Below are 17,621 nucleotides of genomic sequence, written 5' to 3'. Positions count from 1 at the left end.
TATTATGAAGAATTATTTAAAAATAAAGTGTAAAGTGTATGTAATACTCTTGGTCGTAAAAATTTATTATTAAATTATACTAAAGTTGAGTAGTCTTAACTGATAATTCGAAAGATTTTTTTAAATTTGCTAATAAAATTGACAATGGTTGATCTTATCCATCGCATATGCATTTTGAAATTGAGTGTGCCGATATAGGGACTGATATTGTAAAACTTTTGGTTAAAAATTTTTGGTGTCTATACTAACATACTAAATGATTTTTCCTCGACTGAAATTACTTTTAACTGTAATGATCGCTGCAGTAATATTATTTTAACTGAGAATGATGTTGAAGAGGCAATTTGTAGAATTAAAAATAATTCTTTGATTAACCCAGAAAACATTCACCCTCTTTTAGCAAAAAAATGACTTTTTGTATAGTTTTTAACCAAGCTCTTCATCTTTCTTTAAATGCTGGTGTTTTTCCTAGTGTTTGGAAAATCTGCTACATGTGCCCATTATTTAAAAACGGTGACATTTAGATATCAATAATCATAATTACACTGGGCAACATAAAATTTAGAACTGAAAAGGGAGTAAGCGTACTTCTATGCAGTATTTTATATGCAGAATCTGAATATGTATTTCGAAACAACCCATCATGTAACTTTCTTAAGTTACAATCCCTTAAATTTATTTGTTCCATCATTCATTGAACAAACAATACATAATATATACGTATGTTTGTTTATTCACATCTGATTTATATTGTGATGTATGCTGTAGATGTACATTTTGATATATAACAGTCTAATGACGTCATTTCATGTCAAGCCAGACATTATAGACATGTCAGTGAGTCAAGAATGTTTTTTCAGTATGAGTTCAGCTATTGGTATGACTTGCTGTGTACTTTAGTTGTGGTATTTAGTTTACTTTAGTTTGTGGTTTTTGATATTACTTTATTAAACATCAAGATTTATTAAGCATGTGTATTTTGTACTGTGTTTTATTGCACTCCATGATGAAACAATTTTATAAAGTATGTTAAGTAATTAAGTATTTATAGATTAAAACTAAATTATTTTTATAATTAAGTATTTCTGTAATATTTCAGTTTAATTTATTCATTAAATATTTTGAATTTTACAATGAATAAAAATTGGACTTGTAAAAAAAATTCTCTAAATATTTTTTTGTTACGTTTGCGGAGAATTCACCACGAAAATTCAATGAAACCAGTATCAAATCTGCTGAAAACTGTTTAGAACATTAATTTGATTGTCCCTTGAGAGACCGAGATAAATCCTGGGCTCCACGTGTAATATAAAAGGAAAAAAAGACCATTTGTCTTTTTGCATACCTATTTTTTGGTGAGAGCCTACTAACCATTATGATGACTGCTATTTTTGCTTAACAAATGTTACTGGTTTCAATTCAAACAATAAAAGCAGTACCGCATACCCAAATGTTCATTCAGCTGTGAGACCACTACTTCATGGTGTTGATTTACTGATTCCAATCGCTGCAACCTCTAGGAAAGAAATTTCTGATTCCCTCAGAAGGCTCAACTAATGAATCCTCAACTTCAATAGATATTAATTACATTCCAAAAGAATCAAATTCTAAATCTCATCTCATCACAGAAGCAGAACTGAATAATGTAATTCATTTGCATTTGTCAAAACAATATGCAGAACTCCTAGCTTCACGACTTAAAGAATGGAATTTATTAATCAAGAATACTAAAACTTCAGTATATAGAATTTGAAACAAAAATTTACTGAAATACTTTAGAAGAGATGGTTTAATTTCTTCCTGTCACTAGGGGGCCCTAGCGTGCCCTGGTGCCTGGTGCCCAGATGCATCTTCAGTTTAAAATCAGATAAAATAAATCAAATAGAAAGTAAAAACTGCAAGATAAGTCCTAAGACCAATAAGAATACAAAAAAATGGTTGCAAATTAAGAAGCAATAAAAATATTTTTACAAATATAATGAAACTGAGAAAATTTCAGATTCCACCAGAAAAAGAAGAACCAAATCTTTTTTCACGCTCACAAAACAGATCTTTAACCACATTTACAGTAAAAAGAACAAAAATTAATAGATTTAAATGGTTCTAAATAAAATAAAAATATCTGCAGGAAATAGTACAATGTAGAACAATGTTTGGAAAACTGATAAAAGATTTCAAGGATTTCAAAGAGAAGTAAAAAACGATGACATTTGGTCAGAAGAGAGAAGGCAAAAATAAAGCAAAAGAATGAACAACTCTTGGAAAACAAAGAAAGAAAACATAGAGAAGAATAAGAAATGAATGCAAAATACTACTTCATGGTCCTCAGTCAGTCAAACATACAAAAAAAAAATAAAAATAGCTTACATGCACAGATGCATCAGTTTCTGATGCATCCTCCTGATCAGTCTCTAATTTAATATCTTTATTAAGAGGAATAGCTTCATTAATAAAAGTATTATTTACAGGCCCATTCATTATCTGTATAAAAAAGTCAAAAAACAGAAACAAAGATTAAAATAAATATCCATAATAAAAATATATATATGTATAAAAAAGACTGTTCATAAACATCTCACTTGTAATTCCTTAATGATTGTCCTGGTTTATGCTTTATATGGTGGCTTGAATGAGTTATACTTGATACTAATGCAAGCTTTCTTTATTAAAAAGATAAGAACTGGCAAATAATATTAACACATTGATTGCCATGTGGCTCACATTAAATCTGTTTGTGAGACCATGTCACACAGCCCTTGGCTCACTGATTCTTTGAATCTTAATAAAGTATGATTTTTATTTTTTTGAATCTATTTTTTTTCTTTTTACTTGTTTGCTGTCCATTGGCCGAGGCCACTGTAGAACCCTATCACAGCCAGTCTTGATGGCCCAGCCGAATTGCTCAGCCATCAAATTCCACCTCCTCCCTGTGTTCCATGAGCCAGTCCAACTCCTGCAAGGCAGCTGCGGCACTCGCGCCGCAGCTTGTGTTGATCCAGGCCCCTTAGGTTATAGTGGCCCAAATCAAGAGCTCTTAGGTCCGTAAACGATCTCATAGGTATAAGCCTATGATCTCTCACACTGGGCTCAGGCCAGACAGTCCAACTACTTGTACTTTGCACCAAGTGGCTCGTCACCAAAGTGACGTCGCTGTAACTTTCTCCCAGTTTGGAAGAAAAAGTTGGCGGTTGTTCTGCATCATTAATTAAGTAGAGATTCCTGGCTTCAACAAACTGTTCGAGACCAGCGCCTCTGCGGTCAGCGAGTCATGCAGAAATTCAAAGAGGGGATCCTAATGATGAGGTGACATATTCTGCTTGGATATCTACTGACAGACCTCAACAGGTGCAGCTCACTGCAATAAGAAGAATATCTGGAAATATTAGTTGAATACCTAGAAAAACTAATACCGTTATCTTTCATTACAAAATCTCAGACCAGATATTTGAAAAAAATCAAAAGCAATCTGAAAGTAGATGAAGCCATTGTTCTTATTGATTTTAGTGAAAACTACTCTTTTTTTTTCAAAATGAAGCCCAAGGCTATCAGTGGACAAGCAAACAGCTGTTCTCTTCATTTGGTTGTGATCTACACATGTCATGACAACAATGAAGACCTAATAGTTTCAGTTTGAGCTAGTGTCTGATTACTTGGAAGCAAGATGTACCATTTGTTCATAAAATAAAAAAAGGTTGTTGCTGGATACTTGAAAAAAAGTTTTCCAGAGGTAAAAGCATGATTTATTATAGTGATGGATGTGCAGCACAGTACAAGAACTGTAAAAACTTTGTCAATCAATGCCTTCATGAAAAGGACTTTGGATTAAAAGCTACATGGTCTTTTTTTTGCCAGCAGCCATGGGAAGCACCTTCTGATGATATTGGTGGCACTGTCAAGCGCATTGTGACAAAAGCAAGTCTCCAATGTAGTCCTGGTAATGCCCAAAAATTGTGATTAGGACAAAAATAGAAAACAAAATTCACAATGATTAAAAAAGGAACAATGATAGATGCACGCCAAAAACTAGAGGCTCATTTCTCCAAAACCAAGACAGTTCCTGGGACACATAGAAACATTTATGTAATTCCACTGAGATAACAGATGTAGATAGCAAATGAGCCTTTGTAAAGACTTTTAGAAGACTTAAGTTCTTCTTTCATTCACAGATTTTATTCAACTCATTGCATGTTAACTTTTAAAGTTTTGTCAAAATTAAATTATACACTTTCAAGTCTTAATGTTTAAAAAATGGTACTTTGTACACAAACTTATGAATGATTTTATGTACTAAATTAAACAAATATAGAAGGTAATATACATTTTAGAAATGAGACATAAATTAGTTTACAGGATCTTGATGCTATTTCGAGTTGGGTCACATTAATGTGAATTATTTGTCAGCTGTTTCATCATGTATTAAATGTATTGGCATCAAAAAACCACAGATTTTCTTTCAGAACCTACTTGTTCATACTTTTAAGATTATACATAAAAAAAGGATATTCTGGTTACTGTAGTGCCTTTATCTTAAATCGCATTTTAAAATTTGGTTTTTTCTTTAAAAAATTGTGAAATCCAGGTTTGAAATTATATTTACTCCAGCAATTAAGATAAGTTGCTAAATGCATTTTTACCTTATTCTGTATATTTTTCTGAAAATTTTAGTGGAAAACCCATTGTGATACGATGAAAATTGACAAAGTTATTACTAAATCAAATAACAATCACTAAAAGCCTCAAAAACAATGACGTACTTTTTAACAAATTTAAAATATTAATGATTTTTTAAATTAGTTTAAAATAAGTTCTGAGACCATGGTTTCATTTTAATTTTTGCTGGGCGATTTGAAACCCATTCTAGTTAAAGAAAGTCATGCACTTGATCTCAATTCTAAGCTAACTTTCGTGCCATTAAACTTACAAGTAACTTTATATTCCACAATAAATAAAAACAAATTGAAACTAGATACAATTATGTGAGGAAGCTGGTGAAAGAAGGAAGCTACATTTCATCTGAAAAACATGCAGCAGATATGTTTACAAAAGGACTATCATCTGCTTAAAGGAATGAAGACTCTCATGGGTATGAAAATTCAATTTGATTTATAGACTTCTGATAGCTTGAATTATGAACATCAGGAGGGAACATCAAGTATTATTAATATTTACATACAACTTTCATGTTATATTGTTTCAAATATTATTTATAATTCTTATTTTTGTGAGATGCTATTTAATTTCTGACGCTTTTTAATAGAAAAGATAATTTGCAATATATTAATTAGGCATACATATTAGTTAGTTGAAAAGATGTTTTTAGTTTTGTTGTTCGGTTTTTACAATAATTCAATTAGTTTTTACAACAGTTTTTTGTAACCGATCCGTTTATTTTAGTGAATTTGACCTAAAACTAATAAAAATGACAGACTTTCCTTGAAGTTACCAAACAAATCTGTTTTCTATTAATTGTAAAATAATTGAAAGCTTCAACAATCTATTACAAAATTGTGAACTATCAACTGTATTTTTTTATTAATTTGGGAAAAAACGGATAAGAAAAAAATTTTAATTTGAAATACAATAGGGACAATTATTACTATTTACAACTAATAATATTAATAATGTGTCCACAATTACGAAGAGATTTTTTAATAAGACATAACTTCAATAAAAGATTTTACAACGAACTAAAATGAATTTACATCACAGAATAAAGCCCACACTACCGATTCATCATTACTAAAATAAAAAATCAAACTTAATTATAATATATTATTAAAAAAATCAAAACTTACATTCTATTAAAATATAATAGAATAGTATAAAATTACTTACTTATCAGATAAACAAATATGAACCCCAACGAACAAATAATACTGAAATTATAACACAGACCTATTATCCTTAGAGCAACCGGACAGCATAGAACAGATGATCAATAATGCCACACATGCAATCTTACATGTCAATGCACGATGTCTGTTGGAAAAAAATATATACATTAGATATATAAATTGCAGAATAGACTGAATAAATAATTTTTCATTCAATGAGCATTTAAAGTAGTTTTATACAAAAATAAAGAATTTACAGAAACTTTCATAAAATTCTTAGAAGCAATTGTTATTTATTAATTTATTTTTAAAATGGACTGTCATTTAATTATAATGTTTTTGTTGAACACAAAACTAATATAACACAAAAAAGAACATAGTTAAACATAAAAATTCAAATTACATTTACATTTACATCAATAAATTACAACCTTTCATTCTTTCCCTGTAGCCTCCGGGAATTACCATTCAGGTATTACTTATGAGGATGATGTAAATGATATGTAATCTTGTATACAGTACCAGTTCGACCATTCCTGAGATGTGTGGTAAATTGAAACCCAACCACCAAACAACACCGGAATCCACGAACTATTATTCAAATCCATATAAAAGTAATTGCCTTTACTAGGAAATAAATTACATGTAATAATTTTTAATTACTTATGTATTTTTGTCTATGACGGTCGGCGATGATATTAGTTTAAAAATATAAACTTCTGTAACTACAACCCACCCAAATTTTATATATATCTATTTAAAAAATAAAAATACTTAAATAAACTTAACTTGTAAATAATTAGGTCTCTTTTATTTCACGTCGGTGGAGAGGAAATCTTTAGCGAACACCGTCCGACCGCAGAAATGATGTCGAATTCTCATCGACCACTGTTTCTAGCGATCACAATATCTATTGTGTTGTATTGAGTCTAACAACCACTAATTTGCGAATTAAGGAAATAAGTCTTCCTCGCAGTTGTATTTTAACACTGGCGTCATCTGACAATAGCGGCGGTTTTTTTAAATCAGTATAATCATACGTTATCCCATCGGCTGGACTTGTGGTGAACTCATCATCGTAAATCAGCTGATTTTGAATTCGAGAGTTCTAAGGTTTAAGTCCTAGTAAAGACAGTTATTTTTATACATATCTGAATACTATATCATGGATACACGTGTTCGTTGGCAGTTGGGTTTTCAATTAACTATACATCTCAAGAATGGTCAACCTTAAACGGTACAAGACGACACTTCATTTACATTCATACATATCATCCTCTGAAGTAATACCTTATGGTGGTTCCAGAGGCTAAACAGAAAAAGAAAGTATAAGCATATGTTAGAATGTAGTTGAAATAAATAACAGCTGATAATAGACCTTTTTTAGTGGAATTTTAACGTATCTTTAGTCTGTTCTTTTAGGACGATGCATAAATGAATGTTTACAAATGTCTTGAAGGAGAAAACCTCAACGGCAAAAGTTAACTTGCATTATGTCATGCTTTCCTTAGAAGGGTTCACTTCTTAAAAATCTTCAAATTAAAAAAATCAGTAGGACATAAGTGTCAAATGTGGTTTGAAAGGTTGTCAGACCATTGTTGATGAGATACTGATTAATAATACATTGAGATTTCTTTTGTGGCAGTATGTTGAGGGTCTTGTAAATTATTATGTACCAAGCTAGATCTGTGATTGTGCGTAAAATTCTGGATTGAAAACAATATAATTATGTTGAATTTTGTTAATATTACTAGTAACTGAATGCCATAATTCCAGATTGGATTTGGGATGGCTTTGTAAATAATTAACTTGATCAAAGACAATTTTGAGTTTCAATTTAGAAATTCAATTGACAAAACTTTGTATTGAGTTGTCCCTTTTTTTTCAAATGTGAGCCTTTTGTAAAGGTGAATCCCAAAGTATTTTGCAGAATCTGATTATGGTAGCTGAATGTCAATGACTATAACAAGTGAATATTTGTTTGGAGTGAAACTATCATGTTCTTTTATTTTCATTAGTTTATTTCCCATAACTTTTTCCATGCTTCAATGTGGTTTAACTTTTCTTCAAGGTACTGTGACGTAGTATCTGGTGACTCATGAATAACTTACACAAACAAAGAAAAATACACTAATAAAATATGCTTGTTAGTATTAGAAGAAACAGGCATATCAGAAGTGTATGTAGAATAATATACTTCCTTGAGTAATGCCTGCAGTTATTGAAAATAATTCAGTCTGGAATTTAACCTTGAAATATCTATTATTTAAAAAAAACAGATGTTTAAATACTGATAACATATATACTGATTAATTTCAAAGAGGCCAGTATGTCACACTATCTTAAATGCTTGGCAGATATCAAGAAAACTGGTAGAGCAGACTTTTTTTGTCTAAATCTGTCTAAATATTAGCAAAAACTCTATGAATATGTTCGATGGTACTATGATCTAATTGAAAGCCAGACTGGTAGTCGGATATTAGTTTTTGTTGTAAAAAGGTTTTAAACTTGTATGCAAGATATTTCTTGAAAACTTATGAAAGTACAGGTAACATGCTAATTGGTCAATATGATATTGTATAATTAGGTGATTTGCCTGGTTTGATTGGTTCTGGCTATTTTCCATAGACCCAGAAAATATTAATTTCTGATAATGATTGTATAGTAATAATAACTACAACTAGCAAAACAAGTTTACAACGTTTGTAGTTTATATTGTAGATAGTTAATGAATTAGAGGTATGTGAACTATAAGTAATCATTCGTAAACTAACTGAATTTTAAAAAAGTATTTGTTTTTAAAATTCAATTTTGGAAGTGTTTTAATAGTTTATAATAAGAAAATTTGCATTAATTTTACAAAAGCAGCAAAATTTATTTGAATACATAAAGTTGTTTACAAAAATCTGTTCGTTATGTGATTCTTCACTCATTTTTTTTTATTCTGCATCCCAATCTGTAATTTTTTTTAAACTTTTAAATTAGAAATCTTTTTGGATGGACTTGAAATTATTTAATACATATTATTAGAATGAGACTTCTCCTTGATAAAGCAGTACTTGTTGACACTTTACGTTTCTTATAGAAGACCTAATATGTGCTTAATCCCTTTTAGCAACTAAGTTACAGAGTCATGGGGTATTTATACAGAAATTAAAAAATATTGTTGTTATACGAACAAATATAAAACTTTCCAAACTATCATATTGTTGAAATTGCACATTAATTTGGCGTAAAACATGTTTTTATTTATAGTATAATTCTCATGCATATCTGTATACGTATTAAATAGATCAATGACATCAACCATTGAAGTATACATCATCCAAGTGGATGAAAACTTTTCAACAGAAAGGTCTTTAGTGACAAGGCTTATTTCCACCTTACTGATATCATGAATAAAGAAACTGAAATTTTTGGGACAGTGAAAATACAAAAGTAGTTGAAATGGATGCATGTATCCACAAAATGACAATATCAACTAAAAATAACCTTACAAAAAAACTTTTATTTATAAATTTGAGTTGTGATAGTGATTGGGTCTTTTCCTTGGAGAACAATACTGGTATTACTGTTGCGGTGAATACTGTTAGTTACAATGCAATGCTCCAGAATTTTTTTTTTGTCAGAATTGGATGGTCCCAAATAGGCCAGTGAAACCTGCCATTTCTTATTTTGAAGATTAGAATTGCCCTGCAAGGCCGTCGGATCTAGTATCTTGTGATTAATTTTTATGGAATTATTTGAAGAGTAACATATATACCGATAACCCACAGACACTCCTCCCTGAAGTAGAAGAATTAAATGCACCACTTACTGAAAAAATTGACATAGACATGTGAATATGCAGTTGAAAATTTTGTAATAAGTGGACACTGCCTACAGAACCATGGTGCATTTGGCAAACACATCTTCCATATTTAACCTCATACATTACAATAAAATTATTAAATATTGTTAACAGAAAAAGTAAGTTTTTCTTAATTAAAATATCAGTTCTTATTGTGTCGCCCATTATATATATTTTTACACCCATTTTAAATATTTCTACTTTAGTTTCTCATACAATAGAAAAGCTAAGAAGCTATTCAAAACTTCTGAGTATAATGAAATATCTTAATGATGTGTTGAAAATTCTGCTGTTTATCTACTACTATCTTAGCCAACTTAATTTTATTATTAAATAAAAATCTTCACTTTCTATAACATTTTCAAATGCAACACAAAAGTGCATGATATCCCAGTGATGGCACATTTAAAACGAACACCTGTAAACCTAAAGATAATATTATACATAATAATCAGCATGTCGCAATAAATAAATTACTACCTATGAAACAAAAAAATCAGAAGGAAGCCGAATGGAAACTTACCAGTTTGTATAAAAAGCACTTTTATTATCTTCTTTTATTAAAATACTATCTACACTACTACTGAAGGCCACTTTTAAAATAAGCTGTGAAAAATATTATAGTTGTTACAGCCTTAAGTTTTTTTTAAAAGCTTTGTTTTTAATGCCATTTAAAATGATGTGTTACAACTGCCATTCTATCCATTTAATTTTTGATTTGCATCTTCCCATGATTCCTTGGAGTCATATCAAACAGATTATTTAGGAGAACATTTGCTAAGTTTTATTTTTCTTTGTAAAATTATTTAAAATTCCCTTACTTTATTTTTAATTTACCTGATATACTTGATACCATGCAAATTATTTTTTTCAGTAATGTTTTGAATAAAACAGTAATACGGTAATTATTGCAATTATTTACTATTTAAATAATCAAAACATTACTGTTTAGTCAAGGTTACCGGGGTTAGGTTAAGTTTGGCTAGTTTTTAATTTGTAAAATACGTCAATATGGGTAATGTTTGAAATGACCGGTATAAAAGAGCATGTTAGTGTGTTATCAGGTATTTCTCCAACTGGTTATTGTTAATATCAATATTTCCTGCCATTTTGAAAAACGCACATTCATACTAAACTCTTATTGTACATTAAAAATATATTGATTTTTGGACAGTTGTTTAAAAAATTATTTTTTTATAGTAGGAGGAGAATTCCAAAAAAGATGTAGTTTTAGTAACAACTAAAAAAAGTAATAAAATAATTTATACATTAAAACTTTATTTAATATTTATTTTTGCTGATAAGTTTTTTTAACCTTTAGATGCGTTATGCTGTACTATTATTATGGCAGTGAAAATTCAGTCCCACAGTGTTTTTTCGTAATACTACGCTTCGCGTATTGCTATAAGCTGTGGATGTGTAAAATGACAGACTTAATTTACTTAGTAATACAGGGGAATCGTATCATTAGTAACTGCCAACACCCAGTTTAAAAATCATAATAGAAGAATATACACATGAAAAAGCCAGGTGATACTGCAAGGTATCAGATAGATTAATCATGGTTAAGCAAAAATTTAGAAATCAACTCATTAACTGCTAAACTTACCCTGGAGCAGACATTGATAGCGACCATAATTTGGTGATAATGAAATGTAGATTGGGTTTAAAAACCTGAAGAAAAGGTGTCAGATGAATCTGTGGAATTTAGAGAAGCTTGAGGAAAAAGAGGTAAAGAACATTGCAAGAGATCTGAGTAATAAAGATAAAGAAGAAAATGTACAAGAATGGGAGAATGTTAAAAAGGAAATTCTTAAATCAGCAGAAGCCAACCTAGGTGGAACAAAGAGAACTGGTAGAAAACCTTGTATTTCAGAGGATATATATTGCAGCTGATGGATGACATAGAAAATATAAGAATGCTAATGATGAAGAAAGTAAAAGGAACTATAGACAATTAGGAAATACTATAAACAGGAAGTGCAAACTAGCGAAAGAAGAATGGATTAAAGAAAGTGGAAAGAGAAATGAACATTGGTAAAATAGACGGAGCATACAGGAAAGTTACCGAAAATTTTAGGGTACATAAATTAAAATCTAATAATGTGTTAAACAAAGATGGTACACCGATTTATAATACGAAAGGTAAAGTCGCTAGGTGGGTGGAATATATTGAAGAGATATACAGAAGAAATTAATTAGAAAATGGTGTTATAGAGGAAGAAGAGGAAATCGAAGAGGATGAAAGGGGAGAAACAATACTGAGATCTGAATTTAAGAGAGCATTAAAAGATTTGAATGGCAGAAAGGCTCCTGGAATAGAAGGAATACCGGTAGAATTACTGAGCAGTGGTGGTGAGGAAGCAATTGATAGATTATAGAAATTGATGTGTAATATATATGAAAAACAGGAAGTTCCATCGGACTTCAAAAAGAATGTTAAAGTCATGATACCAAAGAAAGCAGGAGCAGACAAATGTGAAGAATACAGAACAATTAGCTTAACTAGCCATGCCAAAAATCTTAACTAGAATTCTGTACATAAGTAATGAGAGGAGAGTGGAAGAAGTGTTAAGAGACCAATTTGGTTTCAGGAAAAGTATAAGGGCAAGGGAAGCAATTTTAGCCCTCAGATTAATAGTAGAAGGAAGATTAAAGAAAAACAAACCAACATGCTTGGCATTTATAGACCTAGAAAAGGCATTCAATAACGTAAACTGGAATAAAATTTTCAGAATTTTTTGAAAAAATTAGGGTTCAAATACAGAGATAGAAGAACAATTAAGAAGAATTACTGCGCAGTGCAGGTGAGGAAGTGACTGATAGATTATACAAACTGGTGTGTAATATTTATGAAAAAGGGGAATGTGTGTCAGACTTCAAAAAAAGTGTTGTAGTCATGATACCAAAGAAAGCAGGGGCAGATAAATGTGAAGATACAGAACAATTAGATTAACTAGCCATGCATCAAAAATCTTAATTAGAATTCTGAACAGAAGAAGTGAGAGGAGAATGGAAGTATTAGGAGAAGACCAATTTGGTTTTAGAAAAAGAATAGGGACAAGGGAAGCAATTTTAGGCCTCAGTTTAATAGTAGAAGGAAGATTAAAGAAAAACAAACCAACATACTTGGCATTTTAAAAAAATAGGGTTCAAATACAGAGATAGAAGAAAAATTGCTAACATTTACAGGAACCAAACTGCAACAATAATAATTGAAGTACATAAGAAAGAAGCCGTAATAAGAAAGGGAGTCTGACAAGGATGTTCCCCATCACCATTACTTTTTAATCTTTACATAGAACTAGCAGTTAATGATGTTAAAGAACAATTTAGATCCGGAGTAATAGTACAGGATGAAAATATAAAGATGTTAAGATTTGCTGATGATATAGTAATTCTAGCTGAGAGTAAAAAAGATTTAGAAGTAACAATGAACAGCATGGATGAAGTCCTACGCAAGAACTACTGCATTAAAAAAAAACAAAAAACATGATAGTAATGAAATGTAGTAGAAATAATGAAGGTGGACCACTGAATGTGAAAATAGGAAGAGAAAAAATTATGGAGGTAGAATTTTGTTATTTGGGAAATAGAATTACTAAAGATGGACAAAGCAGGAGCGATATAAAATGCCAAATAGCACAAGCAAAATGAGCTTTCAGTCAGAAATATAATTTGTTTACATCAAAAATTAATTTAAATGTCAGAAAACCATTTTTGAAAGTATATGTTTGGAGTGTAGCTTTACATGGAAGTGAAACTTGGACGATTGGAGTACCCAGGAAGAAAAGATTAGAAGCTTTTGAAATACAGTTGTACAAGAGAATGTTAAAAATCAGATGGGTGGATAAAGTGACAAATGAATAGGTGTTGTGGCAAATTTATGAAGAAAGAAGGCATTTGGAAAAATATAGTTAAAGAAGAGGTAGACTTATAGGCCACATATTAAGGTAACTATGTGTAATCGTAAAGATCTATTAACAACAGCCGTTTTTGCTGAAACAAATTATGAATTACAAAAACTATCAGAAATCTAACCCCTGTTTTTTTATTTATTATTTTCATGTATTAAATTGTACACGTTATAAAATCCAAATATCTTATTGGTATTTTATGACAATACACGAGCTGAAAGTTTTCTCCTTGCAAACTTCTGTCTAGTGTACTAGTATTGTACTACTGTTGTGTTTGCATTTTATATACAAACATGTTATGTTATTAGTAATCAGATGATGTCATCTGGTTAGATAGTACAATAAACACTGCTCACCCATCTAGCCTAAGCCAGTCTACAGTTCGGTTGACAAAGACAGGGGGCAAACCTTCAGCTCATGTAGTGTAATTGGTGAAAATACTGAACGTTTATCATTTTCCAGCACATCATTGATCCATCATACTCCTCTTTATTTGTCTATATATTTAATGAGACATATATATATATATATATATATATATATATAACCTTTTTTATATAAATTTATATATTATATTTTTCTGTTTAGCCTCTGGAACCACCATAAGCTATTACTTCAGAAAATGATATGTATGAATGAAAATGAAGTTTAGTTTTGTACAATCTTAGGTACAACTCATAATAACACACTGATATTTTATTAATTGTTGTAATACAGAAAAATAAAGTAAACAGCATACAAATGTATTTTTGTACATCACTCATGTGTACCTGTTGTTTATACATAGAAAAAGAGATTTATGACAAAACAATTTTTGCTGGAAAAAAAATATTAATTATTAATAATTTCATTTAAAAAAATTGTAAAAACTGTATCCAATTTTTTTATTTATAATCTTGATTTCTTCAATTGTACAGATTATAAACTGCTAATGTTTCACTATTTTATTAATTTGTGTCATTGCTGAACATTAATCATTTTCCAACAATTGCAATTCCATTATTATTCTATTAAATATGAAAACATTTACTAAGCATTGAGAAGAAAGACTGTTTCTTTTATCACATCTTTTTAACAAGTTATATATAATAGAACACTGAAAAAATTAATAGATTTCTGCTGAAAGAAAAACAAAATAAATTAGATTGAAGCAATTAAAAAGGATGTCCAAGAAGTAGGAATTGTAGAAAGATTTTTAAAACAGGATCTCTTCAGACAAGTAATTTTCAATCATGATTTAAGAAATAGAAAAAGAAGATGGCTGTGGAAAGAAATGGACTGGAGAAATGGGAAAGAAAATGAGTCGAGACATAAAAAAAAAAATGCTGGAACAAATTATCTTTAAATTGTCTGTAACTGCCTAAACAAGAAAATAAAGTAAGATTACACAACAATGACATATAAGAATAAGGAGTACAGGCAGTGTATGCACACAGTAATAACTATTCGACCATTACACAGGGAATAATGAAATTTTTACAAATGCTACAGTTCATAACAATCAATTTTTTGATATGAGGCCACCACACTCAAACCCCCCCATGGCTGGGACACTAAAATGTTTAAATGGAAAGGGTAAGATTACACGTCATTTTTAAAAAACATTTCAAAATACAAAAGATACTGATAAATCATATTTTATCTTTTATAAAATAGACAGGCTGAAAATATTTGTAGGCACTTAAATAAATAATCTACTTAATGTGTTAACAAATTCAAAACCAATCTAAGATTTCAAACCCCAAAGATGCACACATTAGTACCACTTACATCATGTAGGTTGGACAAAGTGGATAGCTTTAATTTAGTTTTAATCATCATAACTAGTACAAGACAAATAATAAACTTTCATTCAGTCACACTAAAATACAATTGATTTGTTTTTATGAAAAGGAATGATGTACCATTTAAAATAAAGAAGCATCCTGGTTTTCTGTGATCAGATAAAAATCACAATTTATATATTATAAACATATTTATAAAACTGAAATTTATATAAACTGAGCTTTTTATTACAATAAAATAGTCTATTTCATAAAGAAAATTATTTTCTAAGAAATTACAGATGAAAAAATATTTTTAAAGTCATATAAAGTTGTTATAGTAAACTTTTAGCAAATTATTATATAAAAAAACTATTCAAACTGCAAAAAACGCAGAGAAAGGTTGCATTGAACCAGTAACTAAACTAGAAAAAACAAATTCCCAAATAAAGAATACATAATTAAAAAATAATAAAAGTATTTGGGTGAGGACCCAAACTTTGCAATTTTTAAAATTATCATATTAATTAAAGTATGATCTATTAGGAAAATTATTGGAAAACATTTTAAAGAGGGAAAAAATCCCACCAAAATGTCCTAATTCATCCTCTTCAGAAAAAAGGAGATAAAATGGAAGTTACTAATTACAAAGGAATTTCTCTTCTTTCAGTAAACTATAAAATTGTTGAGAATAGAATAGAAAAGCACATCAATGATGTATTTTCCAAATTGTTTAAATACATCAGGGTGGTTTAGAAAGGGAAGATCTTGTGCGGAACAAATAAAGTGTGTAAAATTAATAAGCTGCATAAAATATAATCTTTTAAACTGAACAAACAATTTTCATTGCCTTTTCTGAAGTTTAATTTATTTTGAATTTTCAGAACCATTAAAATTAAACATAAGGTAATGAGGCTGTTGACACTTTTAATTGTATAAAGAATACAATTAAAAGATGATAATCATAGAAGCATAAAGGAGAAAACATTGAAACTAGTTGTGGTAGAAAAAAAAGTTTAGCTTACAAATGGGACAAACCAGGAAGAAATTATTTTGCTTTTACAACAGATCGGGCAACAATTGCAGACAATTTTAAAGAAGCAAAAATTCAAATCGAAATGTTAAAGTAATTGCATAAAAAACAGGATTATTTATTTCCTACAGAGAAACAAATTAAATATTTCCTATGGAAAGACAAACAAAACTTTTTCCTGTTTAATATTTGTCCTTTTTCCAAAGGATATTAAAAACAAACCAAAATCTCTAAAAATTAACAATCTTATAGAATTAATTCATCAGTCAAAAAAAAGCTTAAATATAAATCTCTTCAAATATATAACAAAAAATTCCTTAGAAGTTTTTTGGCATTTTTTACATTTTCTGGCAGTATGTAGTTTCAAAAATATTTAGATATATTTTCAAGTATAAATTCATAATATTTGCGAAATTATAACAAATTAAGTAGTAGAGGTGCAGATTGAATTTCAGAGCAAGGTGAGAGACCTGGCATCTCAAGTCTCTGCCCTCTATTGTTTAGGTTTGCAGCTCCTATCCTTTCCAAAATCTTTTTCTATCGTAAACAGAATATACCTGAAAACATTATAGAACTAATCGTTTGTGTCTCAAACGATTTGAGACACATATTTCAAAATGTAAGTTTTTGGTTATTTTCAAGGTTAACAAAAGAAAAAAGAGAAAATTCACAACCAGGAGGTAACAATAAGACATTTTCAAAGAAATTGGTACATGAAAGAAGGACTAATTTTTTTACAAGTGTGTTGGTAATAAATTAAAAGCTAGTAAAGATTTTTAGGTCAATATTGATAACAGGCACAGATATGAGATTACACACTTCTTGTATGGTTTTATTATTTGAAAACATTACTAAAATAAAAAAACATGTTATAAAAGTTAACTTAATATAAAATCAGAACGAGGCTTTAAATTCTCTCAAGATCATGGTTATTTGTGAAAATGCACTGGAGAAAAAAAATGTTCAAGAAAAACACATGAAACTTGTGATTTGTATATAACAAGTCACACTTAAGAACTTTACACTCTTTTTTACACCAAATTTTCTGATTGCCATGGTTCTGGGCTTAAAATGTTCATAAACTACCCACATTATAAAATACAGTAATATATAAATCTGTGTTTGAAGCATATAAGATAGAAAAACCTCTCCATCTTTAGTTGTACCATACAAAAATGAGAAAAATATAATGTTAAATCATAAACATTAAATAAATTTTGTTAT

The 17,621-nt window shown here is 29.5% G+C and overlaps 1 protein-coding gene across 1 annotated transcript in view; it reads right to left on the bottom strand.

The window, feature by feature from the left end:
* Positions 1–17,621, bottom strand: part of LOC142327593 (uncharacterized) — a 40,100-nt gene that overhangs the window by 16,904 nt on the left and 5,575 nt on the right. The window contains exons 3-4 of the mRNA XM_075370772.1: positions 5,836–5,979; positions 2,368–2,481 (exon numbers count right to left, since the gene is read on the bottom strand). Coding sequence (XP_075226887.1) covers positions 2,368–2,478 — 111 coding nt within the window. The 5' untranslated portion in view covers positions 2,479–2,481; positions 5,836–5,979. The remainder of the gene's footprint in view (positions 1–2,367; positions 2,482–5,835; positions 5,980–17,621) is intronic.

Source organism: Lycorma delicatula, chromosome 7 (genome assembly GCF_047948215.1).
Source record: "Lycorma delicatula isolate Av1 chromosome 7, ASM4794821v1, whole genome shotgun sequence".
NCBI classification, from domain to species: domain Eukaryota; kingdom Metazoa; phylum Arthropoda; class Insecta; order Hemiptera; family Fulgoridae; genus Lycorma; species Lycorma delicatula.
This window is presented reverse-complemented; position numbering and strand designations above follow the sequence as displayed.